This window comes from Eublepharis macularius, chromosome 8 (genome assembly GCF_028583425.1).
Source record: "Eublepharis macularius isolate TG4126 chromosome 8, MPM_Emac_v1.0, whole genome shotgun sequence".
NCBI classification, from domain to species: Eukaryota; Metazoa; Chordata; class Lepidosauria; order Squamata; family Eublepharidae; genus Eublepharis; species Eublepharis macularius.
The window spans coordinates 142095510-142122363 of NC_072797.1; the positions used below are offsets into that span (position 1 = coordinate 142095510).

Here is a 26854-nt window from a genome sequence, read left to right on the forward strand (position 1 = left end):
GCCACTTGGATCCATGCTATGGTAACATCAAGGCTTGACTATTGTAATACTCTATACATTGGCCTCCCATTTGAGTTAACTAGGAGGCTCCAATTAGTGTAAAGTGCTGCAGCTTGATTGTTATCAGGAGCAAGCAGGAGCAAGAACATCACCCCCATCCTACAGTCGCTCCACTGGCTACCCATCAGTTACCATGCTCAGTTCAAGGTGTTAGTTATTATATACAAAGTTCTTCACGGCTTTGGTCCGGCATACCTACGGGACCGCCTCCCTCCCTATGTTCCTCCGTGGCAGCTTTGCTTACCTGAATAGGGTCTCCTGCAGGTACCAGGCTGCACACGGGTGAAGCCAGCAGCAGCCCGCACGGGCTTTCTCTGTGGTGGCCCCTATCCTGTGGAATGACCTGCCTGAGGAGGTCAGGAGAGCCCCCACTCTCCTGGCTTTCTGCAAATGATGCAAAACCAAACTATTCAAAAAGGCTTTTTACTCAGATAGGAGGGCTGTATTGTAGGGAGGGGGTCTCATATACTTTGCTAATGAGGCAGGGACCATAGACTTCATCACTATATTGCCTTGCATATTATCTGCTGCTTTAAATATGTACTCCTATGTACCACCTGTGCTCCATGTTGTCTAATGTTAGTCCTAGAACTGATTATGTTCTATTTCAGTAGTTTTTCTACTCTGTATTGGATCCTTGCTAATATTACGTCTTTTAAACTTGTATCTATTTACCCTATGGCATTGTTTATGGAAATGTCCTTGATACTGTATTGAAATGTCCTTGATGCTGATTGTATTAATCTCATACTGTGTAATCCGCCTTGAGTCTCAGTGAGAAAGGCGGACTGTAAATTACATACATACATACAGTTCGTTTCTGGTTTGTGGTGAGATTATAGTAGAAGATTATTTAAGTGTTTTGCACTTTAGAAACTGGAGCACTTTTAAAATTATTAGTTATGTACTTTATAAAATGAATTTTGATATAAGTAATTCTGCTATAAAATTGTTTTATAATTTGGGACATGCAGTGGATTTAGAGTTGGCTTTTCGCTGCTTATGGCTTCTTTACAGCACTTTCTCTGTGACACACTCACCTTGTAATATATTTAGGGGACCAACAGGACAGCAGTGGACAGTTACTTGGGGTGGGGGGGATTCGTTCCTGGCTCTGACTCGTGGCTCCTTCTCGAGCTGTGGTTGGTTTTCTGTCCCCAGATCCCCTGGTCTGTCCTGCCCCTTACCCCGGGGGAGGCTGTCATTCTGTCTCTCTCTTCCTCTTCAGTGGCTTTGTGACGTCTAGGCTTGTAGTTCAGTGAGGTTGCAAAGCAAAACAGGGGTGGGGGCAGCATGTCTTTGAAAACAGATTCTCCTAAGTTAACATTGCAAAATCTGAGTCCAGATGCACCTTAAAGACCAACAAGATTTCCAGGGTATAAGGTTTTGAGAGTAAAAGCTCCTTTTGACAGATGGGTGAAAGCTTTGACTTTTGAAAGCTTAGGGCCTAGAAATCTTGTTGCATCTTTAAAGTGCAACGGGACACAAATCCTCCTCTTCTACTGCAGACCAGCTCAGCTACTGACCGGAATCTGTGTTAGCCATTGACACAGAAGGATGCTTAGGATGGGGTGTGAATAAGGAGGTTTGCGGGGGGGGGGGGGGGGTTTGCTCTCGAACAACAGTCAGAAAATCTGTGGCGCCTCCCCCCCCCCGCCTTGTCCAGTGACCTTCCTCCCTGTCCCCCTGTCTGCAGGGATGCTAGCAAGACGGCAAGCAGCCCCCCTACATCCCCGCGGCCTGGCACCGTCACAGCGGCCCCCTCTGCATCTACAAGCAACATGGTGCCCCCAAGGCACCAGAAGCCTGTTGGCGCAGCAGGAGCAAAAAAGAAACAGCAGCAGAGGAAGAAGAAAGGCGGGAAAGGAGGCTGGTGATCGTGGGAAGCCGTCGGTTTCATTTTCACGCACACGCGCATACACACACACACACACACCCCCAGTTGTGAATACCAGGAGCAGAATAAAGGTCAGACAAAAACAGGGACAGGCTTTGCACGTGTCCTTTCCTCCCCCCCCCCCCCTTCTCTTTTGTATTTTGCTCTCTGCAGTTCCCTCGTTGCACTTGAATGCAGTGTCCAGGGTGGGATTGTGCACAAACTGACAATCCAGGCTTTCAGAATCAAAGTAGCAACTTTGTCACTTTTAACTAGATTTATCTACTAATCATTGAATGGATCCAAAGGATCCATTCTGCTAGTGGAAGCAAATTCTGCTTGACAGAGACTTAGACTGACACAAGAGTGTCCTACGCGTGGGAAAGGGGCTGTGTCTCGGATGCGGAGCCTCTGCTTTGCATGCAAGAGGTCCCATGTTCAATCCCTGGCATCTCCAGTTGGAAGGAAGGGGGGGAATCCCGGCAAAGCCGAGGCAAACAAGATTGTCTTACCTGCTGCTGAACAGAGACTCACTGGGCCCCAGGGAACCTTCGGTGGGGAGAGTATTCTTCTTGCTCCACAAAATGGAGGCAGACAGCTTGAAATTCTATTGGTTGGTTGGCAGGCTGGTAAGTTTCAAAGTACAAGCAGTGAATTGTGACCAAAATGTATATTATTCTAGCATGAAAATTTGGTGAACTTTTAAAAAAGCATTTATGAGGCCCTGAAATGTATCTTGCTAAGCTTGTGCTTAAATCTAGGTTGGGAAGCAGACAGCCTGGTGGCCTCTAGGTCCCTCCCACCAAATTAATAGCGCCTGGATGGAGGGAGGCCATTGAGGTGAGGGAAATTCCTTACGTTGACAGGGTTCAAACTTCCCTCCTCTGTGCTCAGTCTTTTCCCTGCTCCTCAACAGCAGTTTCTGTCATTAACAGAAAAACTAGGAAACCTCGATGGCCGATTTCTGGTCAGCTGATTCTCATCACACTTCCTGCATCTGACCTGTACAACTTAAGACTGAAAGCCTTTACGGTCGAACATTCCTCCACCACCACATGCAGAAAAGTAGCTCTTCAGGGAGCTTTCTCCTACCCCTGACATGCACGTGTGTGTCTCTGGGTCATCCTTTTGCAGGGGAGCCCTGCCCCTTCTAGCCTACCTGCTGGCTGAAATGGCACAATCTAGACCCAGGTTTATTTCCTTGGTGTACACCAAGGTACAAACAGAGTTTGTGGGCTTGAAATGCCGTCTTGCTACATAGTCCTGCTCGTTTTCTATTAATATACTGCAACCCTAAGCATTTACATCCTTCTAGTTGCCAACTCTGGCCAGGGAAATTCCTGGAGATTTGATGCTGCTGCCCAGGGAGGGTGGAGCTCAGGTATGGGAAGTCACTTTGTGATGTCACGTCCTGAGATGCCTTTTCCACACCAGTCCTCAAACTCCTCCCCTTCCTGTGAGGTCTCCTCTTTTAAAGTTAAATTTCCCACCTGAATCGTTTTCCCCACCCTGCCTTTTTCTCCCACCTTACATCACTTACGGATTTCCTAGCCAGACAAGGCCTCCTTCCAGTCCAAGCCCCGATTTCCACTTGCAGTACCAGTAAAGATTGTGAATGGCGTCTCCTCTCTCCCTGCCTTCCTTTTAAAGGGCGGTTTCTGCTGGTTACCTTGTGGCTTCACGCAAATCTGGATTCTTGTCCAAGAATGCACCAAAGCCCTTACAGAAACCGTGAAGTTCAGTTTTACCCACAGCTCTGTTTTCACCATTGTTGCTCAGTTTTGTTCCTTGGTGCAGGGTGGCACTCTTGGCATGAGTGCTCATGATGCACTGTGTCCAGTGCTCGTGAAGGCACTGGATACAGGAATGGGAGGGGCAAATGGACTGGGTCGCAAGAGACCCATTTCCCAGCCTTTGGCCATCACCACAGTCTGACATTCTTCTGAAAACAGTCGCCCATCTCTGACCTACCTCCTGCTCCTTTAAGGCCGTCTCTTTCTGGAGTTCTGACAAAATGCAGTTTGTGTCAGAGTCAACGCTGCGGGTTTTAACAAGACTCATGAATGGTGACCAAATCACAGGGCTGACCAGCGAGAGCAGTGATGGAGCCTTAAGATCAATGTGTTGATACCATAGGATTTCTTGAGGTATTCAATGCACCATGTAAATGTCTGCTTTGGTTCTGCTCTGTGCACCTCACTTTCAGGTGGAGAGAGGTTGTCCCGAGAGACAGTCGTGAACCTGCCACAGAAGCGTTCCTTCCTCTTCCTCTGCAGTTGTGAACAGGGGTCTTCCAGGACCCCATTCACTTCTGTGCAATTGATGCAGGCACTTTTTTTTTTTCAAAGCAGGTTCAAACATTCCCATCAGGTTGTGCATAAAGTAAACATAACAAACAGGGAGAGAGACTTCCTATACTGGGCTGGGTGCTTTTTCTTGCCCCTCTGACAGGAAGTATTCCCTCAGCGCTGGCCTGCTTTGGAGAACTTGTTCAACAGCAGGCATAAATGCCAGCTACCATGCCAGGACATGCCCAGCCATGTCTTAGAACTGTTTCTATAAATTTGGGAAATAACAGTAACAATAGTATTTGATTTATATGCCATCCTTCACAACAGTTTAACACCCTGTGAGGTGGGTGGGGCTGAGAGAGCTCTGAGAAGCTGTGACTGGCCCAAGGTCACCCAGCTGGCTTCAAGTGGAGGACTCGAACCAGGTTCTCCAGATGAGAGTCCTGCCACTGCACCAAGCAGGCTCTCGGGGTTTCAGAGACTGAGTCTGCCTGGCTGTTCCTGAGAACTCGCCACAGACTTAAAACTTTTCCAGGTAAAACTCCACGCCTTTATCCCGCTTCAGAGACCACTGTCGAGGACAGGGCGTTGGCACCCCACTTCTCTTAGTCGGCTGTTAAGATGCCAGAGTTTCTGCAACGACTTTCGTTTCCCCAAATTCCTGGAGGTGCTGTCAGCGCTACAAGAGACCACTCTGCTGGCGCCGGGTTCCTTTCCGCACAGACCGCGGGTGATCCCTGGTGACCAAAGCACTTGGCTCCTTGTTGCGCGAGTCACGCACTCCCGGCTTCACCCCCTCCGACTGCTGCGGGAGAGGAACGGCCGCACCCGGCGCGGCCCCCCCCCTTTCCCCTCCTCAAGGGCGCGCGATCCCACTTCCGCGAGCGAGCTCTCGCGCCCCGGGTGCCAAGCTGCGCCCGGCCCGCCCGGGTGTTTTTCTGGCCAGGTTAAGGCGGGGCGGGGGGGGGGGCGGGCAAGCTGCGGGCCGATTCGCTCGCGGCAACCCTCCGCGGGGCTCGGGGCAGCGGCAGCCCCGGGGCGGATTCCGCAGCGGCGGAGGGGGAGGCCCGCCGCGCTCCCTGCGGCCTCCACAGGCCTGCGGGCGGCTCTGGCTTCGGCTTCCGGGCCCCGCGAGGGAGGCCTCCGGTCCAGGGGAGGCGGGGAGGCCGAAGCCCGGGCCCAGCCCGAGGCCCAGGGAGGCGGGAGTCGCCGGCGGCTGCCCTTGGGCCCCTCGGACGCGGCTCTCCCGCTCGGGCGCCCCCTTTGCCCCCGGGCCGCGGGGGAAAGACGCCCGACGGGCCGGGCGGGAGCGGCGCCGCGGGAAGGGGGAGGCTCGAGGGCGGGCGGCGGGGCGGGGCGGGCTGCGGCTGGCCCGGCCTCCCCGTCGGCGGCGCGGCCATGGCGAGCAGCGGGCGGCCCCTGGCGCTGGCGGGCGCAGCCGTGGCGGCGGCGGCGCTGGCGGGCGGGCTGGCCCTCGCCGTCTGGAGGCGCTCCCGGGGCCCCGCCGCGCCCTCGCTCCCGCCGGCACCGGCACCGGCACAGGCAAGCGGGCGGGCCGGGGCGGGACGAGGGCCGGGGCCGGCCGGGGCGCGGGGCAGCAGGGCGCGGCGGGCAGTGGCTTCAGGCGCAGCCCCGTCCCCGCCCTGCGCTTCCCTCCCTGGGCGGCGGGCGCGGAGGCGGAGGCGGGGCGCCCTCCAGGGGCGCGTTTGTTGCAGCGGGTGGAGGGGGGGGGGCGGGCCGGGAGGCGCCCCCGGGAGGGAGGGAGGGGCGGCGGCGCCCGAAGGGGAGGGGAGGCCCCCCCGCGGCCGGCCATCCGTCCGGGCCCCCCTGGCAGTGTGCCGCGCGGGCCGCCTGAGCGGCGCCTCCGGGGTTCCCGTGTGTGGCGGGGCCGGTGGGGCGGAGGCTGGGAAGCCGCAGGATTGGGACCAGGCGGGGCAGCAGCGCGGCTCTCCGCGGGGGGGGGGGAATTAGCGCCCCCCCCCCAGTAAGGCTGCCGGCGGGCGCAGCAGGGGTGGGCCAAGGTGGGCCAAGGCGCCGGTGGCTGACTCGATTGCGAAGCAAGGTCGGGAATCCGCCTCGAGGCCTGCCCGCTCCAAAGGCCAGCAGAATATCGCAGGCTCAGTTCCCGCGTCTTGGCTTTTTCTGGCTGTCCGGAGGAATGTGGCTGCGCCTTAAAGATTAATAGATTTATTGTAGCGTCACTTTTACTGCCTTAGAAACAGGGAGGGTTTCCTCACGTGGCAGAAACGCAGGCGGGCAGGAGCCGGGCGGCAAGCAGCAGGGCCCGTTGTTTCCGTGCGAGGCTCGTGCAACCTGCCGAGGCTCGCCAAGCTAATTTGGCGTCGGGAGTGGACAGCGAACCGGTCCTCTTTTCGAAGTTCTTGAGATGAAAACAACGCAAGCAGGATAACTTTCAGATCAGTGCCAGACCTGGGAGACGGCAATATTTTCCCGCTGGTTTCTTGAAGCCACCGCTTCCGAGAGCGTGTTTATAGACCTGTGTGTCCTTTTGCACGACGGCTGTGCAGTTAGTCGTTTGTGGCAAGCAGAAGGGCCGTGTGAACTGGGGGACAGCATATGTTAGGCGGGAGAATGAAAAAGTTGCTCATTCTCTTTGGATCCAAGAGCCAGCCCCAAAAATTAGGAGCCAGGCTAATTTTTCAGCCTTTGGGGTTTCCTATTTTAATGACCACATTTTCTAGCACATTTATTGACTATTGCTACCACAAAACCTAATTTTAACTTTTGACTGTTGGTTTTGTGATTTCTGATTTTCTGTAAATTTATAGTCGTTTTAATTTTGTGTCACTTTGCTACTGTTGTGAACCGCCCTGAGCCTGTCCACGGGGAGGGTGGGATATAAATATTTTCACATTTTCTTGCAATTTTATTGATGCAATGCCAAAAAAGTTATAGTATGTAACATAAATCTAGAGGTAGGCACCACAACAAAAAACTAATCTAACTGTATAACCTAGCAACTTTCCTCCAATTTATCATAATTTCATTATTGCTTTAAAAAGCTCAGTTTAATTGAATATTGGAACCATTATAGCAAACAACTGTTTAAGAAATGAATACAGTCCTCTGCTGCTGAGTGGTGTGAATTAATGTTTACATATGAAGCGATGACACAGACAGTGTGCGTTTATTTGGATGTCATACAATGGAACACATTCCAATCTGAAATGATAAATGAGCTTTGTTCTTTCCCTGAGGATTGCCAAGAAACTCTACCCACCCACCCGTGGTTGAAAGTGCTGGGCATTTGTCCAGCCCTGCTCTCGTAGTGTGTGCCACAAATGAATCTGTGAGCTCTTGTAGAGCCACCAAACTCCTTTTTACTGCCGCAGGCTCACCTACTCCTTGGAGTCTGGATCTTTTTCATTTATTTCCGGAGTCACTCTTGTTGCACCCTCTGCTCTGCAGACCTGTCCAAGGCAGGGAGTCCCTCTTTAGCGACTTCCGGTGTTTTGAGGCCAGGGACTGATTAGACTTACTGTAGGTAGGGTGGAATCTTATTAATGGAAAGATAGATTAGAACAGAAGCTTCTCCACCTTTGTTTGACCTTGGCAGAAGTACGGGAATTAACTCAAGGTGTGTGAAGCATTGAAGGATTGTTCTGAGCAACTTCCCGCAGTTCGTTTCTTGAGCAGTTGCTTGCTGGTTCCTTCTTCTTGATTTGGTGTCTGTTGTTTTAGGAACAGACTTAAGGCGCTGCCCTAGCAGAAGGCGCTTTCAAGGTTAAGACTACAGTCCTAAAGATACGAATCTGGGAGGAAGCCCCGCTGAACGACTCCAGGCTTCCTTCTGAGCCAGCCTGCTTAGCGCCGCTTCATAAATGCCGTTTGAGTAAGGTTACCTGCAGGTTACCTGGCTGCAGCAGACTCGTTGCCCCTCCCCTCCCAGCAGCTGGACGTGCAAGGTGGACCCAGCTGGCTGACTGACAGGAAGGAGGGAGGCCGGCAGAAATTTTGTCTCCCTGAAAGATCCAAAAAAACCCCACCATTGATGCAAAGGGTTTCATTTCTGTTATACTGCCCCTACACGTTTCACCTGCGTGTCTTCAGGGGATCTAAAGTAATACAAATAAAAATAATTAAAAGACATGGTAAAGACCATGCACAATGAACATGTGAAAAGTGAGTGAATGCGTACAAATATATACAAAACTGCATATACTTTCATGAGAATGACAGATGTTACACAGGGTACAATACATGGACATAGAACTTAACATTTGTACACAACATTCCTAAACTTTCATAAGACAGAAAAATACGTATAAAACTAATTTGTATATTAGTATCCAGCAATTCCCACAGCATCAGAATTTCAGGGAAAGAAGAAAGTGTGCTGGTCTGACTTGGTTGTCATCACAAATGACAGAGAAGTTTGAGGCTCGTTTATTACACGAGGGACGACAGTCTTCAGGTTCCCCCAGCTTCTTTTTTCCACAGCACATTTCCCCCTAAGGCATTCAGATTTAAAGAACAACAGTTTGCCTTTACAATAGGTTACAGTGTATTTTCTTTTGATAAAAGAGTCCTGGATTGATGGGCATTAATTGCTTTTCAGAATCAATTTTATATTGAAGAAAAGTTTTTTCTCGGATGATATTAAAATGTTCTGAAACCAGAGAAGTAACTGTGTTAATCTGTTGCAGCAAGACAACTGAGTTTTGATGGATCCTAATTTTTAAGGTGCCAAGGGTTGGGGGGGGGGATGCGTTCTTTTAAACCCAAACATGTTTGTGTGCCAAAGAGGTCCCCAAAGTGTGCAGTGTGAAATGTGAAACTCTTTGGTGGGTCATTCTGGCTGTTCTTATAGGGAGATGGGAATATATGGCAAGCTTCCGTTTGTAATCTGGATCCTTGGAATGGGTGGGAAGCCCATTGGAATTAAACATGTGAACTATGGCTTAGACAGAGATGATTGACAGGCGGTCCACAGATGAGCTAGAAGTATAAAAATGGCTCCATGCCGGTTGTGGTTCAGGCTCTGTTCTCTCTTCATTCGTGGTTGTTCTGCCTCATCCATTATAGGGAAAGCCCCAAAGCAAGCAGATCCTGGTTCTGGGCTTGGATGGAGCTGGGAAAACCAGCATTCTGCACTCACTCACAGCTAACCAAGTGAAGCACAGCACGGCTCCCACAGAGGGCTTCAATGCCGTCTGCGTCAGCACAGAGGACTCCAAGATGGATTTCCTAGAAAGTAAGTGTTTTATTTCTCTTCCATCTCTTCTAATAGCAAACTGGATGATCCTCTGCCTGTCCAGAGGGCAATGGAAGGGGGTCACCTGCAAACTAGGTTGGATTTCTGCATACTCATCTATGCTGAGGATGTTACATTTGTGTATTTTCACTCAATTTTGAAAATTAAGAAACCTTGAAGCCTGACAGGGACTGAGCATGCTCTTTGCACACACAGCCTTCCATAAGGCATGGACTTGTCATTTATCAAGGGGGGGCATAGCTTTGACCTGATAAACCACTGACTAAGCTGTCCCCAACCTTTTCAAGCTCGTGGGCACCTCTGGAAGTCTGTCACAGAGTGTTATTGCCGACTGCAAAATGGCTGCAGCAGGAGGTAAAGCCAAGCATGAAATGGTTGCCACAGGAGGTGGAGCCAGCCACAAAAAGTTAAGGAATGAAGATATGCATAATTCTAATGGTAATTCTGTTTTGCAAATATCTTTTAAAATGAACATTGTTTAAAAAGTGTCCAGTAGCACCTTTAAGACTAACCAACTTTATTGTAGCATAAGCTTTTAAGAACCACAGCTCTCTTTGTCACAAGCAACTTTATCATAGCATAAGCTTTCGAGAACCACAGCTGTCTTCGTCACAAGCAACTTTATCGTAGCACAAGATTTTAAGAACCACAGCTCTTCATCACAAGCAACTTTATCGTAGCATAAGCTTTTGAGAACCACAGCTCTCTTTGTCACAAGCAACTTTATTGTAGCATAAGCTTTTGAGAACCACAGCTCTCTTTGTCACAAGCAACTTTATTGTAGCATAAGCTTTCAAGAACCACAGCTCTCTTCATCAGATGCATCTGACGAAGAGAGCTGTGGTTCTCGAAAGCTTATGCTACAGTAAAGTTGGTTAGTCTTAAAAGTGCTACTGGACTCTTTACTATTTTGTGACTACAGACTAACACGGCTAACTCCCCTGGATATATTGTTTAAGAGTATTTTCTTGTATATATACACGCAATAACACAGTGAAGAGCGTGTTGCAGTAGCAAATGTTGCAGAACCAATTTTTTTAAAATCTGCAGAACCAATTGGATCTCCAGTGGCCACTCAGAAGTCCTGCTGGGCCAAAGCCCCACCTGGCCCTGCCCACTTCAAAAAACCCACAGACTTGGTGTCAGGAAAGGTGTTGGTGGAGGGGTGCCATGGCAGCCACAGGTGCCACCTTGGGGACCTTTGCACTGACTGGTCATAGTTCCATGGACCAGCAGATGAGGTTCAAGGGGTGTCACGAAGCATACGTTCTGCCACCTTCAGTATCTCTCCCACCACCTCAGCCAATCCAGGCTGCTCTGTTGAAGCTGGAAGGGTTGGGTGGGGGGGGTGATTTTGCTCTTGTTCCAACCACTCACCATTGCTCCGAGGTCGTTTTAAGCGCCAAATGTTGGCAGGGCACACCTCCTACCGTATTCACCATCTTTGTTGGCAGTCGGTGGCAGTGAGGCTCTGCGGTCCTACTGGAAGATGTACCTGTCGCGAGTCCTGCTGCTCATCTACGTTGTGGATTCAGCTGACCACCAACGCTTGCCTGTTGCCAAGGAGCTGCTCCATCAGCTAGTCCAGGATAACTCAACCTTGCCTGTGATGATTCTTGCCAACAAGCAGGTAACTGTGAGCTCCACAATTCAGCGTAGAGGTCACCACAGGTGACTCTTGTAATGCGGAAGGGGGACCTGCCACTGTCCCTAAGGGGCACTTCCTAAGCTGATCTTTTGAAAGTCAGACCTTTCTGTTGCAAGTATCAACTCTTAAGATATTAAGGTTCTTTTCTTTGTATTCCTTTTTCTCCCTTTAGCTGTTATCCTGATAGCACGTATAGGGTTGGGCAGAGACATTTGGATCAGAGAGTCCGGGGGATGGGAAAACCTCTGGCAAACTTCTATGGAAACCTTAAAAAAAGATGGAATTATTTATCAATTATTTTTAAAACGAGCGTCCACCTCCTTTACTTCCATCCCCAGCCCCTTCTTTCACACTCCCTGTCCTGGGTGGGCAGGACCTGACAGCCCCATTGCAGACTCACGTTGGCCAGAGGTCCAGGCCCACGGCCCCAGGAGGCACCAGGCCCTGCATTATTGCACCCAGGGGAGAAAAAAGATCACTTCTCTTTGGGACGTGCACTTGCGCTTATTGGCCCGCTAAAAGGTTTCATCCCCTGAAAATCAAGTCAATGTTTCTGGGGACTTGCTGAGCATGATTTTGTGTTCTGCCATTTCTGCCAGGTGCTCTTGAGTGGCCTTTGTGGGGTTGTCCCATTTTGTCCTCATAAGAGTCTCTTAAAGGTAGGTTTGGCCTCGGGAGGGACTGTGGCTGAAGGTCACCCAGTGGATTGGATGGCCAAAGCAGGGATTGGAACCCAGATTTCCCTATTTTGGGATCCGAGTGTACATCACATGCAGCTTGCCAGTCCCCGATTTTAGGCTATCAGATGTCAACGCAACTCTAAAACAGAGGACTTGTGGAGGCGGAAAGCAAGATACAATTATGGAAAATAAAATACAATAGTAATTGCAACCAGTTGTTCAAACTCGAGCGTCCTGCAAGCTTTTCAGCAAGCAAGATTAGAAACTTTTAAGTACTAAAACAGAGTGGTCAAGACATACTAAGTCTTTAAAATAAAATATAAATGTGAGGCAGAGAGTTACAAATCAAGGTCCATCCTCCTGCAACCAGTAGTTTATGTACGTATATATTTATTTGCTTGCTTCATTTAAACCCCACCCTTCTCTCCAGTGGAGTCCCAAAGCAGTTCCCATCATTCTCCTCTCCTCCATTTTATCTTCACAGCCACCCTGTGGAGTAGGCTAGGCTGAGGAGGTGTGACCGGCCCAAGGTCAGCCAGTGGAGCTTCCGTGGCAGAGGGGGGGTTTGAACCCAGGTCTTCCAGAAAACCCCCCTTTTTTTAAAAGAATGTTCACCCTATTAAATCTTAGTTTATTGTTTCTGAGTGCTTACTGATTAAATTTGCTTCTGGATAAAACCCCCCGTTCTGAAGGAGAAGCACACTTTGCTTTTTAGAATGTCAGTAATCCATTATTACCTACAAAAACCCCAAACCAAAAGCGCTCTCAGAACGGTCCTAAATAGAGTTGCAGCCTTCACAGCTCCTCGATGTCAAGGATTGTGCGGTGATGTCATACTTGGCTCACTCTGGCAACCCAGGAACGGTCTCTCTCTCTCGCCTGCTAGCGACTGTCCTGGAATCGTCCACTGTAACGTGCTGTTTGTAGGGCTTACCCTTGAAGACAGTTCAGACTGCAGCAGGTGTGAAATGCCACAACTCTTGTATTGCTAGGAACAAAGCGAGGTGGCTGCGTTGCTCCAATTTTACAGTTGTTTTATTGGCAGCCAGTTAGTTTCCCGATTCTGTACAAGGTGCTGGTTTCGATTTAGAAAGCCCTTCGCGGCCGGACTCCTGCATATCTGTGGCCTGTCCCCAAACACTCCCCTGCTGCCCCTCCCATCGCCAGAGTGAGGCCTTCAGCAAGCGCCTCCCTGCAAATAGGTTTGAACCGGGGTGTGCCCATCCCGGCACGCGCTCTGCTGGCCCCTGCTTGGTGAAAGGGCTCACCTGGGCAGGCCAGGGTGGGCCCCACGCTGTCGCTTTTCCACCGGATGGGTTTCAACGGGATTGTTCAGGAGGGCATTCCTAGTTCTGTGGGGGATTAACAGGAGGTTTATTTTACTTACTGTGGCTTTGAGATGTTTATTGTAATCTGCCTTGAGTCTTGTGGAGGAAGGTAAAGGGCAATGAAATACATACCTCTCAGAGCTACTCTCTCCTTTGAAAGGGGAATGGGTTTTTTTCAGAAATGGTACTCTCACCACCTGCCATTTCAGTAAAAATGTCCTGATTGAAAAGTGTTAAATGAATTAATATAATGAATTAATCAACAAAATGTTGCAGACTTTTTTAATAAACCCATTTGTACAGTGTGGCATGCCGTTGAAAGTACTTGAGGCATTTTTGAATATATTCCCTCTTAATGGTCAGTGTTTGTGGGTGGTACACCAGAGCAGCTGATACTGCTTGGGGCGGCAGAGATGGGTGCTTTAGCCTTTCTGTTTTTTGGGGCAGGATCTTGAAGGTGCATACTGTATCTCGGACATTCACGAAGCTTTGGCATTGGCTGACATTGGAGCCGAGAGGAAGTTGTTCCTGATCGGCACGCACGTCGCTGAGGACGGCGCAGAGATCTCTTCTGGCATGAAGGATACACGTGAACTGATCGCAGGGCTGGTCTCGGAAGCAATTTGATTGGTCCAGGAATGGGGCACGGCCATGGAACTTAATTCACAGCTTGCAGCCATAAAATAGCTTTACTTTGCATTTGAACCTTGCACTATTGATCCTCAGGTATGGAATTTCGATGGTGGCAACGCCAAAGTTGTGAAGAACATTGGGGTTGTTTTTAAAAAATGTAATATATTTGAAAAGTAGCTGTTCATTTTTAAGAATGTGGAGAGGGATGGTTCGGATAAAACAGCTGGACTCCCTGCACTGAGAAGACAAACACCTGCTGCTGTTTGCATGAGCGACTGATGAGGGTTTCGTTTAGAGCTGTGTGCTGGTTTGCACCAGTTTAGAAACTTGACTTGTGGAAAAGCAGTACAAGTTTGTACCTGAGGGGGGTTGTAGGGCCAGGAGCCAAGGAACAAAAGCAGCTAGCTGCAGGCACCCCTGGTTGCTGGACATTTCCTGGACATCTTGGGGTTGGACTAGATGACCCTAGAGATCCCGCCCAACCCTATGATTCTATGATCTTCATGACCGTTTTGTTTCAGATGCTTTAAGTCCCTCCATTCCTTCCTGTGGGTGTTCATCCTTCTGAGGGGCAGAGAAGAATTAAGGGATGGAGGGGGATCCCAAGTTCGTGGGAAGCTGCTCAGTGTCTTCTTATTTCCCCCCAACATCAGGAAACAGGCCTTGGAATCGCACGGCTGAATCAAGGAGTGAGACCTCCTGGTTTGGGTGTTTGCATCTCCCTGGTGTAAACACAGGTTCCTGACCTGTGCGCATCATTGACATGTGCGAGCAAGACAGTGCATTTTCATGTGGCTCGTGTTTGTTGGCCTGTAGAGGTGCGGGCTAAGAGCCCTTGAAGCATGCTGTGAAATATGTAGCATTGCATCTTGTTCCTTGTTCTCCCAGGTGGTCTCTGAGACTGGAAATTAGGCGGGAGGGGAGGGAAAGGACTAAGGGTGGAGGAGAAATCACATGAAGAATAAAATAGGACGGTGGGGGGGGGATCCCACTTGCTTCTCTTTTTGGGATCACTCCTCCTGCTGCTGCTGCTGCTGAGATATGACCAGCTGGTGACTCCAGTTTGAAGAAACAACACTGCCAGCGTTGTGTGACGGTCACAAATACTGCAAGCGATGCCTCAAGCAAGCAGCACTGGTGCAGCAGAACTGATGTCACACTTCCACTTTTTCCACCCACCCACCCTTAATAACGTTCTCGGATGCTGTTACCAACATAGGACAAATTATCTTACCTTTAAGGAAAATGGCTAATGACTTGTACCTCTTGCTAACATTGGAAAAAATCTCTGTATTTGCCTCTAAATTTTGAAAACTACAAAAGTTTTCTAAGAGTGTTTTCTCTCAGTTGTACACCAGAGCAGTTCCTTCATATAAAATCAGAGTATTTTTGTCCTAGTCTGTTCTTTGAGTGTTAATTTGCATTGATGGACCCATAATTGTCACGGCCTTGTGATTATTGGCGATTTTCCATGAAAAGAGTGAAAGGCAGGTGAGCAGCGATTCGCTCCGGGGGTGAAGGAAGTGCGGAAAGGGCCAGTGCCCCAAGAGGAAGGAATTCGGGGAACAGTTTGCAGGTCTGCACAAAGATGATTGCGCTGTGTGCCCCTGGGGCTTCTCCGTGCCTTTCCCTACCTTCAGCGCTTAGGCTGGGGGAGGGGCTCTTGCACCACTTCTGGTTCCCACGTGGAATTCCTTTCCCGACTAAATGCCCCGTCTGTGGCAAACCAGCACGCAAGCGGGGCCTGCCTGCCCACGACATGCAGGCGCGCGTGTTCCAGCTCTACCGAAGGAAGCAGCCAAGCGCCCTCCTGTTCAGACGGTCGAAAGGCCGTCTCCTTGGCGGGGCCTCTCCCAGCAGCGTCCGGGCAAGCCCCGCACGCCGACCGGGCCGCCAAGAGAGCCCGTCTGAAGGCCAAAGCGCGCCAACCGCCGCGAAGGTCTTGGGTGCTGCCGCAGTTCCGGTCCTCCCTGCGCAACCCGGGGCGGGGAGCGCCTGGCCCAAGGCCGCCTCCTGGGGGTCGGGCCCTCGGCCCCGGGCGGCGTCACCCCCGAGGGCCCGTCCAGCGCCTTCCACGCGGGCTCCTCATCCGGCCCGCTGGCGCCGGGCCCTGTGCGCGGGTTGCAGGGCGAGTGCGCGCAGCATCTGACTGGAGAATTGCTGGCGCGCACCCTGCGCGCCTCTCCACCGCAACGCGCCCGCGCCCGCCGGCAAGTGAACGGGCGACGCGTCTAAGCCCCCCCCCTCCTCTGCGCCCCGGCGCGGAATCCCGGGGAAATGGGCGGGGCGAGAGGGCGGCCCCCGCGCGAGCCGTTTGGTTGCCCGGGCGACCGGGAGCCGCGTCCCCCGCAGCAGCAGCAGCAGCAGCAGCGCCAGGGAGAGCGCGAGCGCGCGGGGCTCCGGCATGGCGGCAGGTGAGGGCGGGGCGGGGGGCGGGGCAATGTCCTGACGGGCGGCGAGGCCTGAGGCGCCTTCGCGAGACGTGCGGGCTGCGCTGTCCTTCCAGAGGCGCCCGCCCTCTTTTGCGTCGTTTTCTGTATTTATTTTAAGCATTCCTGTATCGCTGTTCGGGTGGACGGGAAGAGTTCTGCTCGAAGCGGCTTTACAAACCAGAAAGAAAAATCCGAAAACACAATAGACCTAAACAAATAAAACAATAAATCCCAGAAAGACACGGTATCCACGCAGAATCATAGCAGCCAGAGCAAGGCGATTATTAATGGAAACTTGGGCTGCAGTCCTAAGAACATTTTCCTGGGAGTAGGCTCTTTTGAATGAAATGGGACTGACTTCTGAGTAGTCCAGATTAGGCTATTTGTACAAAGAGCATATCTTATTTCTTTAGTTCATGTATACTCTGTTTTTCTCCCCCAAAAGCTTTCCTCCTCCTCTAGTTTATCTTCACAACAACCCTGTGGTTGTAGGTTAGGCTGAAAGTGAGTGACTGGCCCAGAGCACCTAGCTAGCTTTCATGGCAGAGTGAGGATTCGAACCCAGGTCTCCCAGATTCTACACCTTGCTGTCTCTCAGTTGTCAGTGAAAGTTTTTCAATGGTGGCAGCTGTGATGGAAAATGCAGGGAGCGGGAGCCTGGCTTTCTTAAACCCCTCCTTTTAGTCCCATGAACGCTAGTAATAGTTTAGTTTTAGTTCAAATTTATTAGAGAAATAATAATGTAGCTTGATAAAGGAAAAGCTGCTTTGCGCTTCTCATCCTGGGTGTTTATTTCAGAGGGTTTGGGGGGGCGTGTTTTTACACAAGAAGAGGAAAGCAATTAAAGTACCCAATGACCTGTTGGTCTTATTCAAAATAAGGCTGCCACCCACTTAAAGGAATCTTCACTGATCAGTCTTAGCTGATAATAATAACACTAACTTGTTCTCCACTCTGGGTGAGGTACTACTCTGTCTAGAAGAGTGGTATATAAGCACTGTTGTTGTTGTTTTTAATTGTTTCTATGCTGTATATTGTCGAAGGCTTTCACGGCCGGAGAACAATGGTTGTTGTGGGTTTTCCGGGCTGAATAGCCGTGGTCTTGGCATTGTAGTTCCTGATGTTTCGCCAGCAGCTGTGGCTGGCATCTTCAGAGGTGTAGCACCAAAAGTCAGAGATCTCTCAGTGTCAAACTGAGGAAACGTCAGGAACTACAATGCCAAGACCACGGCTATTCAGCCCAGAAAATCCACAACAACCATGTTTCTATGCTGATTCAATCATTAAGCAACTTACAGTGAAATCCTAAGCAGAGTTACTCCAGTCTAAGCCCCTTGAAATCAGTGGGCTTGGACTGGAGTAATTCTGCTTAGGATTTCGCTATAAATCTATATGCATTTGCTAAAATAGAAAACAAAAAGGAACCATTTTCCTTATTTGATATATTCCATAATTATGGCAATTACTTCACCAAAGGACACTCCTTTGCAAAAGAGAGAGAGAGAGAGAGAGAGAGAGAGAGAGAGAGAGAGAGCGGACCGACCTCTCTTTGAAGCAGAGGAGGCTGTGTCGGAAGTGCTCACCTAGTAAATAGGCCCCATTGAGTTGTTTATAATCATCACTGCCCGTCTTTTCAAACCTGCACAGCCAGCCAAGTATTCTATAAACATGGGGCGGGCATTCTTGCACGTGGACAGAGCTGCCCCTCGCACTGACATCACCTGCATGTTTAGGTCCAGTTCTCTGTTGTCTTGACTCCCTCGTCGGCTTATCCTGTTGACTGCCCCCCCCCCCCCCCCGTGATTCTGGCATGTCGAACAGGACTTAGGAATACGACATGTGCTCAGATTGCATCCTGGGTGAGCTGAATCGGCAAGTAGCGAATCAGGACCTGCGTGTGTTTATCACAAGACTGATTCTGCACACCAAATGCCGTTTGGAACAGTCCGCTCATTGACCTAAGGCTCCAAGATGACATCTTTCCCATGATGCACCGAGTGACACAGGAACGCAATATTTTCCCATTGCATGTAAAGTCGCCATGGAAATGAGAGTGCGCATTTGCAACATAATTCTCTATATATGAAGTTTAAACAACATGTAAAGCTAATGACAAATGATCCTTTTTATTCAGTTTGCAGCAACACACAGTTTTAAATGGAATAACTGTGCCTATGGGGCCAGGGAACGTACAACAGATTGTTCTCATGATTTCCTTTAATGTAGTTTGTGAAATTGCATCAGAAGAAATACATCTGGTTATGCTTTGGGCACATGGGAAAGACAATGGGGGATACAGTTGTTTTCAGTTAGTGCGGGCAAGTGGGCAGCAAGGAGTGGTTTTAGAGCTTCCTTTTGTGCAATTTCTGTTGCACACATGGAGGTCTTCTGTGGGAGCCACCCCACTACGCACAGACACACACACACACAGATCCAGAGGAGTTAGCCATGTTAGTCTGTAGTAGGAAAAGAGAAAAGAGTCCAGAAGCACCTTTAAGACTAACCAACTTTACTGTAGCATAAGCTTTCGAGAACCACAGGTCTCTTCTTCAGATGCATGGAGGGTATGAAGGAACTGGTCAGGCATATATAGGTGGTGAGGGGAGGGGGGGATAAATGCAATCAATAGCTTCCGACAATGGGCTCAGTTTGCTTCAGCTTCTGTTTTACACACACAGAGAATCAGTCTTTTATTAGTGGACAGATTTCCTGTTAGTGGGTAACCAGAGTGTACAGAGTATGTCGCTATGTAATGTGGTTACCAGTGAGCCCATGCAGATTTTCAGGTTTCCAAAACCATCCTCTTTTTTCCTTCTCTTGCAGTTTCTCCACATGGTTTTCACTCAAGCGAGAGGTAAGAGAAAACTTCCAGGTAGCAACTTGTTTAATGGGCCCAAAGATGCACCCCCTCCCCCCCCCCGCCCCCCCCCGCCTCCCCTCAGAAGCAGCATTTGCTGCCTCACTTCTAATGGAGCCGGATCCTCCTGGCCTGCTCTTTGCAACCGGCTCTCATGCAGGGCGAAGACGCTTGGAAAAACCAGACCCCGAAGGAGGCGTCTGCGACAGGGCACCGCAGCGATGTCTAATGAAGTACGCAAGAACGCAAGGGAAGCCCTGGGGGACGGGAGGGTTAGGGTCTCTCTCGTCCAGCATCGTACTTCATGCGTGGGCCAACCATTTGCTCCTGAGGGCCAACAAACAAGGCACAGAGACCGAGGCTCGGCTGACATGTTGCCTCCTAATACTGCAATTCAGAGGTTAACTGCCTCTGAACATGGAGGTTCTCTTTACCCATCAGTGCCAGGGCAACGTATTTTTTCTTTCCTCTCCAAAATGCTCTTGTGTATGATACATATCCATGTTATTTTAGCTTGATATGAAAAGCTGTATATAAATAGATAACATTTGGTCAACACGAGGCCCAAAGTGATCACAGAGCTCAGCTGTGGTGAATTTGCAAACTCAAGAGGCTCCAAAAGATCATCAAAGCTGCCCTAACAGAGCTCTTGAGTTTCCTAATGACTGTGTTACGATACCAGGGCTGCTCCTGAGAGTGCATTGTGGGGATGGGTCTCTTTTTGTTACGGGATCCCCCTGCCAAGCCATTTCCACGTTAATCAGCTAGCAAACTTTGCAGTGCTGCCAGCAATTTTGGGCACGGAGTGCTAATACGACCACGGCGCACGAGGGAGCTCTGTGGAGCCTTCCCAAAGCAGATCTGGGAATGTCTTGTTAGTAATGATGTTGGCTGGAGGCTGGGGCCCACGTTGGGCAGAGCTGAATACTGCAAAGCATCTGGCTATGGGAGGCTTAACTGTACCAGGCAGGAAAAGGGGAGTCTCAGAATTGTCCTGTCAGAATAATTACTTGACAGTTCAGCCTCAAGGAAATTCAGGTTACTCCTTGGCTGATATTGTAAGGTCACTGTGCTCTGAACCTGGGCTTGTGTCCTCTCAGCCCTATTCGAGCCTTTCCCCGCCACAAGAGCCCTCCTTCCATGAAACGGCGGGATAAAAGCCCCCCCTCAGAAGGGCCTTGATGGATCTGACCAAGGTCCCTTCAGACCGGCACCCTGTTCCTGGCGCTCCCAAGAAGGGCATGAGGAGAGCCATCCCGTATTGTTTTCCCGAGGCCTCTGCTGGCTTCAGAAAGATACCTTTAGCTATCCTGGCCATCAGCTGCTGCTAAATCCCTCCATGTATTTGTCTAATTCTTTTTTTAAAAAATGCTCATAGCCACAAGCACATCCTGTGGCAGTGAGGTCTGTAACTTAATGACGCGAAAGAAAAGGTACCCAGGAGGTGTCTCGCGACTGTCTGGAGCCTGCTGTGAAAGTGGGCGTCCGGCCGAGCGCCCCTCCCCGCTTTCCCCGCGGGGGCCTGCAGCGCAGTTTGCTGGCCATAGGAAGCCACGGCATCAACCAAGCCTGGCATAAACACGGAAAGCTGACCCTCTGCCCCTGGTAGCTCCAAGGAGCGCCATCGTCTGCCTCTTGCACTTCAGAGCCCGCCTGCACGTTACATCCCCGACCCCACCAGGTCTGGGCAATCCGTGGGTGCTTCCAAGTTCCCTGATGGGAACTCAGTTCTCGGTTCTAGTTGAGCAGATTTCCAGCCCCCACCTGGAGGTTGACAACCGTACATCTTCCTGACAGTCTTCAGGGCAAACCTGGACTTGACCTGAGAACTCTGCCTTGTGCAGTTCGGGTCTGGCGACACAGCCTGTTTCTGCACAGGCATGCGCTGGTTTTAACATGCTCACTGCAGACGCGCGTCAGCTGAGAGGAACTGCTTCTTATTCAAAAAGGGGAGCCCAAATGAGCTCAGAACAGCACCACCGAGGGAGGAAAGGCTCATGGCTTCCCCCTCAGGGCTGTTTTCTTGTATGAAAATTGTGCACAAGGGGAGTTACTTCACTGATTTTGCGTCTCCATGTGGAAAATCTCTGCACAGTTTCTCCAAGTGAAGCAGCAAAGTCTTCAAAATAACTTGGGCAGGAAAAATGGTTTGGAGGGAGGGAGGGACGCTCCCTCCCCTTGGGGCACCATTCTGAGCGTGTCTGAGCTCCCTTTTTTTTAAAAAAAGGAAAAAGCAAAGCAATTCCCTTCAGCTGACGTGTGTCTGCAGGAGGCACTTAAAAACCAGGGCGTAAGAATACATAATTATCAAATGAACTTGAACAGGAGGTGCTCAGCCTGCAAAAAAGCGTGCTGTACCTGAACACGTCCTGGCTTGAAGAAAAGGCTTAGAGGAATAAGCTCAGTTCACAGCCCAGTGACGTTGGAGCGGGGGGGGGGGGGGATTAGCTCAGCTGATTATCTGGGGTGTGGCCTCAAACGAACACAATCCCCTGCTGTTTTTGTGCTGCCATGGTAAGTCGGTGGGAACGGAGAAGCTGACATGCACGCAGGTGTCTCCGCTCCTTTTGAAGCAAACTTGACCTCGGGAGCATTTGTGCACATTACTCCACAACAAACCTGGGCTTTGCTTAGGGAGGGGCTGTGCTGTGGCTCAGTGGATGTGCCTCTGCTTTGCATGCAGAAGCGCCCAGGATCCATTTCCCGTTAAAAGGACCAGGTGGGAGCTGATGTGAAAGGCCCCGGAGAGCCCCTGCCGGCCTCGATGGAGCCACGGCTTGATGCAGCATAAGGCAGCTCCGTGTACGTGTTTGTCACCAAACCCACCATTGATAGGGCGTGGCAACTAATCCTGGCTCTCGGGCAAGAGTACTTCTTGCCACTCTCCGATGTAAACATGTTGGTACGATTTGCACGTGACACGTTTTTATCTTCACTTGAAGCAACAAAGTGAAATGGCTGTTTGAAATGATGGTTTTTTCTCAAGAGGCAGGCTCGTCAAGGCCAGTTTGCCTGCTGATCTGGCAGAGGAGTGAAAGGTCGCAGGATCTGCATGCTTAGGTGTGCCTGCTTAACGCTGGGTTGGACAGGATAATTATAATGTGTGGACTGTGAAGAATTCATGAACGACGGGATTGGAAAACGCAGCGTTTGCAGCAGTGTCAGGGCTTTTCTTCTGGGAAAAGAGGTGGCGGAACTCAGTGGCGGAACTCAGGACCGCACAACAACGTCACTTTGGGTCAGCTGGAACAAGGGGGGGGGGTTTAAAGTTTAAATCACCTTCAGCGAAAATGGTCACATGGCTGGTGGCCCCGCCCCCTGATCTCCAGGCAGAGGGGAGTTTAGGTTGCCCTCTGCGCCGCTTGGCGGCGCGGAGGGCAATCTCAACTCCCCTCTGTCTGGAGATCAGGGGGCGGGGCCACCAGCCATGTGACCATTTTCAAGAAGTGCTGGAACTCCGTTCCCCTGCGTTCCAGCTGAAAAAAAGCCCTGAGCAGTTTAATTTCTCAAGGTGGGAAACTGGTTTCTCCACATGAGGTGTGTTGCTAGCAAGGTCTGATGGCATCCAAAGTCCCAAAGGTTCCCAACTCAAGTTGAATCCAGGCCTTTTATGCCGGTGTCTGTGTTCGGACTCTTTCATCCTCAGACAGTCTTGGCCTTTAATTGTTTCCTGCTGCCCTGTGGAAGAGCAGCCTCTGGGTGTGGAATGTGTATAGCAGTGGGACGCGCTCCACCGCTTGCAAACAGCCACATCCACAGATACTGTCAACCAAAAGAGCCACCTTTACCTCCAGCTCTGGCATGAGGGCTGCACTTGAAGGAGGCTCATAGCTTACCTGTCCTTCTTGTGAAAGCTGTTTCAAAGTGGGAAGCACCTGCCCACAGGTGGCCTTGCCCACTTGCTTGCCCCATGTTTCAGGAGCCACACTGGGGACTGATGCTTAAACGAAGCCGCACATGGCGTGTCAAAGAGCCTGCTGTGGCTCCTGAGCCACTGACTGACTATTACAGGGAAGAATTGCTTGTTTATTTATTTTATCGTATTTATATCCTGCCCTTGCCTGAGAGCAGGCTCAGGGCGGCTCACAACAATAAAATCACACCAATTAAAACACACAAAAACACAGCAAAGCACAGTACGTATGAAATCAGCAATACAAGGTATCTGCTACCTAGACCTCAAAGGCAGTAAAAAGGTGTCGGTTGCAAGGCAGAGAAATTACAGCAACGTGTCTCACCTCAGAGTGGTATTTCCCTGCAACCGCTGGATATATGCGCTCCTCTTCGGTCAAACTCCAGCATTTATGCATACCGGCATAGAGCCAATGTGGTGTGGTAGTTAGAGTCTCCCAGACTAGGGTGTGGGAGATTCATGTTTGAATCCCCGTTCTGCCACGGAAGCTCACCGGCTGACCTTGGGCCAGTCACACACTCTCAGCCTAACCTACTCCGCAGGACTGTTGTGAGGATACAATGGAAGGGAGAATGATGGAAGATGCTTTGGGTCCCCATTGAGGAGAACTTAACCAGAAGTAGAATTCATTTGCATGAGGATTGCAGAGTACTGATAAAGTGTACTGGTTTCAGAATAGATTTGAGAGCCAGTTTGGTGTAGTGGTTAAGAGCGCAGGACTCTAATCTGGAGAACCGGGATGAATTCCCCACTCCTCCACTTGAAGCCAGCTGGGTGACCTGGGGTCAGTCACAGCTCTCTCAGAGCTCTCTCAGCCCCACCCACCTCACAGGGTGTTTGCTGTTGTGGGGATAATGATGACATACTTCGTAAACCGCTCTGAGTGGGTGTTAAGTCATCCTGAAGGGCGGTATATAAATCGAACGTGGTGGTTATTCTTCCTAAGCTTGAGGTTTCAAAATAGTTATATATTCTCAAAAGGTGTATTCACAGACCCAAAGACTAATTCTCCACTCAGAGCTTCCTTCACAGAATAAACACTTCTCTCATCCACATAGGCATAGATGCACTCAGACTTTTCCACGCAGCTTGCCTGATCTGGACAGAATAACCTCCCTCTGAGATACACACAGATTGATCCAGGTGGCACACAGATCGCCTGACTGAGACAGAATTTCTCAGGACTCCACACACCTTCACCGAACTTGACTCTCTCTCTCAGTGCACTGGCTAAAAGACTGCCGTTCACTGTGCCCCCCGAGGGTCCAGCTGCTGTCCAGTTAGATCATTCACCCATCCAGCCCCCAACTTCACACCTCAGAGGCCTGCATTTAAACTCCCAGTAACAAATATTTTTTTAAAAAAACCACATTAATGCACGCAAATTTATTTACATGCAAAACATTAAAAAAAACATACACCAGTGTTTTACCCCCTGTGTGCTTTGTGTCTGTCATGTGTAACTTCTGCATCTTGTAACTTCTACAAAAACATTTGGACATTCCAGGATCCAACGTCTTGCAGAACCAAAGAAAACAAAAGATGTCTGGAACTATTCTAGGTAAGATTTGTGTGCATTGCAATAACAATACTTGGCATGTGTGGAGTTCTTTGGAAACGGGTCGTGTCATTTGTATGATCATCATCGTCTCTGGATCTCAGCTACAACAAGCTGAGCCCTGTAAAAAAGACAACTCTTATCACCCCGTGTTGCAGACGGCAGAAGTCTTCGGGGCATGTAAGTAAACACGGGTGGCTAATTTTGAAAGCAATTCAATCCACACATTTCAATGGTGAGCTATTCAATCCGAGGAGCCAGGCTGCAGCCGAGAGCGTTGCAGGACTAAGCGAAGCCCTGTTGAACCTTTGGATGATCACCTGATCGTTCCAGAAATGCCACTTGCAATACTCCGTCCTCTGTGGCATCCCTGAAATGCAGCCCAGAGCAGGACGGCAGCTCTGTCGCGAGATCCTGGGGGTGCAAAGCACAGCCCTACCCAGAGCAACACCTGTCTAAATCCATTGAAATCCATGGGTTTACGTGAGCACCAAACTCGAGTTGCATTAGGGGAATCCCCAGCTCAGTTCCATGGGACCCAGCGCTTATCTTTAAAGCAGTGGGTGTGTGTGTGTGGGGGGGCACAGATCATCTCTCTTGCGCTCCCAGAGGCAGGAGGAGCATCTACCTTCCCTCCTTTGCCCCCCCCCCCGTGCACTTTCATTAGCAGAGGAGGGCCATGGGGGGAGAGCCGCACGCGTCTGCCCGGGATCTGCCTGTCTCGTCCTATCAAACAGCCCTCCCCTCGGCATTTCCGTGCACGTTAAAGCACGTGGGGTGCAAAGGAGTGTGGGGGGAGACAATCTCCTTGCCTTTGTGCGCACGCAAGAGCTGGTCTGCCCCCTTCTCCCCATTGCTTTAGGCCTCACGTTAAACGCAAGCGGAGTTGAGGTTGCCTGCAGCAAACCTGAGTTCGGCTCACGTGTGCAGAGGCCCCCCCCCCAAGTGTCTCTGCTCGGGATGGTGCTGTAAGAGATCCCGATTCTCTGGCCTGGTCCTATTTGGACACTGTCTGGAAAATCATGGGAAATGATAACAGTTTTACTGTTAAAAAACTGTTCTTTGGGAAGGAAAGCCACCCCTTTCCAGGGCATCTTCAAGGTCACTTTGGTGAATTTGTTCCAGCGTAAGCACGTTGAGACGGCAGCCGAGGGTTATGGGAGTTCGGGAACAGAAGCAGCACAAATGCTTCCACAAGCTGTAATTTAATGCCTCCCCCCCCCCCGCCCCTTGCAACTATACATTTCTTCCAACAAACACACACAATATCTAATAGTCAAAGGTTGGCCTCTGTGTGGATTGCGAACTCTCTGCCATGGAGCCAGCAACTTTTCTGGAGTCTGAAAATCTGGGGGAATCACACTCATCTTGTCGAAACATGGGGGGTGGTTAGGCAAGCAAGCACGCAAGCCTTTATTGGCATATATAAAATATATGCCCGTCTGACAGGGAGGGCGGTCTAAAAATGTAATTAAATAAATAAATAAGATATTAAATACAGAAGTGAGTCCATACAGAATGAGATTAAAATTACAGACAGGAACACGGCAGCAGTGCAGCAAAGGGGATGGTTAGGGAAAACTCCTTACGCAGAGGTTGCAAAAAGCAAATTTCCTGAGTTTGAGAGGCAGAAACCAAATGGAGCACGGAAAACAACCGGGATGAGGATGTGGAGAAGGAGGTGGCAAAGGGATTGGGAAGCTGGGGGGGGGGGTGGCAAGAGGGAGGAAAGAAGTCCCCATGGGTCCCCCTCTGAGATGCTTCTAATACAGTGGTCAAGAAGAGCAGCGATGGGGCGTAACAAGGGGGAGGGAGGGACTCAACAGGGTTGTGATGCCGTAGAGTCCGCCCTCCAAAACAGCCGTTTCCTTCCCATCTCATTTCTTGTGATCAGTTGTAATTTCATGACATCTTCAGTGTCCACACCTGGAGGTTGGCAAGCCGAGGCATAACTGCATTCTTTCTTTACAACAGCAAGTTGGTCTGGGGAAACCAAGAAACCATCTGGCCCCTTTCTAAGAAGGCCTTGACCGATCGGCCAAACCAAAGGACCCTGGACCTCGCAAAACCCAAGAAGGACTTCAACGGGAAACACCAGCGCAGGTTTGTCCTTTTCCTTCTTTCCCTCCCCTCCCTCCATTTCGAAGCACGTGAACGAGCAGATGGGTCTAAAAAGAGCCGTGCGCAGCTGGAGCGTTCAGTTCCTGTTTACCAAACCGCAGATTCTGGTTGCCCAGCAGGTGGGCGGCTGCAGCCCAGAGCATAAAAGGAGCGGCAGCTTTGGCCCCCTGTTCCTGGCTTCCCTCTCTGATCCTGTTCACTGCTCCCCCCTGCCCCACCCA

At 50.4% G+C, this 26854-nt stretch overlaps 3 protein-coding genes across 4 annotated transcripts in view; all 3 read left to right on the forward strand.

Moving 5' to 3' along the window:
• SRP72 (signal recognition particle 72) overlaps nucleotides 1–2046 on the forward strand; it is a 40271-nt gene extending 38225 nt beyond the window's left edge. Inside the window, exon 19 of the mRNA XM_054987034.1 lies at nucleotides 1757–2046. Coding sequence (XP_054843009.1) covers nucleotides 1757–1937 — 181 coding nt within the window. The 3' untranslated portion in view covers nucleotides 1938–2046. The remainder of the gene's footprint in view (nucleotides 1–1756) is intronic.
• A 3564-nt stretch (nucleotides 2047–5610) lies between these two features.
• On the forward strand, nucleotides 5611–15149 carry ARL9 (ADP ribosylation factor like GTPase 9). Its single transcript, XM_054987050.1, has 4 exons — nucleotides 5611–5769; nucleotides 9274–9442; nucleotides 10918–11093; nucleotides 13567–15149. The coding sequence occupies exons 1-4, from the start codon at nucleotides 5626–5628 to the stop codon at nucleotides 13744–13746; spliced, it is 669 nt and encodes a 222-aa protein (XP_054843025.1). The 5' UTR covers nucleotides 5611–5625; the 3' UTR covers nucleotides 13747–15149.
• A 979-nt stretch (nucleotides 15150–16128) lies between these two features.
• Nucleotides 16129–26854, forward strand: part of THEGL (theg spermatid protein like) — a 47955-nt gene continuing 37229 nt past the window's right edge. For both annotated transcript variants that reach the window (XM_054987200.1, XM_054987201.1), the window contains exons 1-4: nucleotides 16129–16166; nucleotides 19008–19038; nucleotides 24462–24515; nucleotides 26487–26615. In XM_054987200.1, coding sequence (XP_054843175.1) covers nucleotides 16157–16166; nucleotides 19008–19038; nucleotides 24462–24515; nucleotides 26487–26615 — 224 coding nt within the window. In that variant the 5' untranslated portion in view covers nucleotides 16129–16156. The remainder of the gene's footprint in view (nucleotides 16167–19007; nucleotides 19039–24461; nucleotides 24516–26486; nucleotides 26616–26854) is intronic.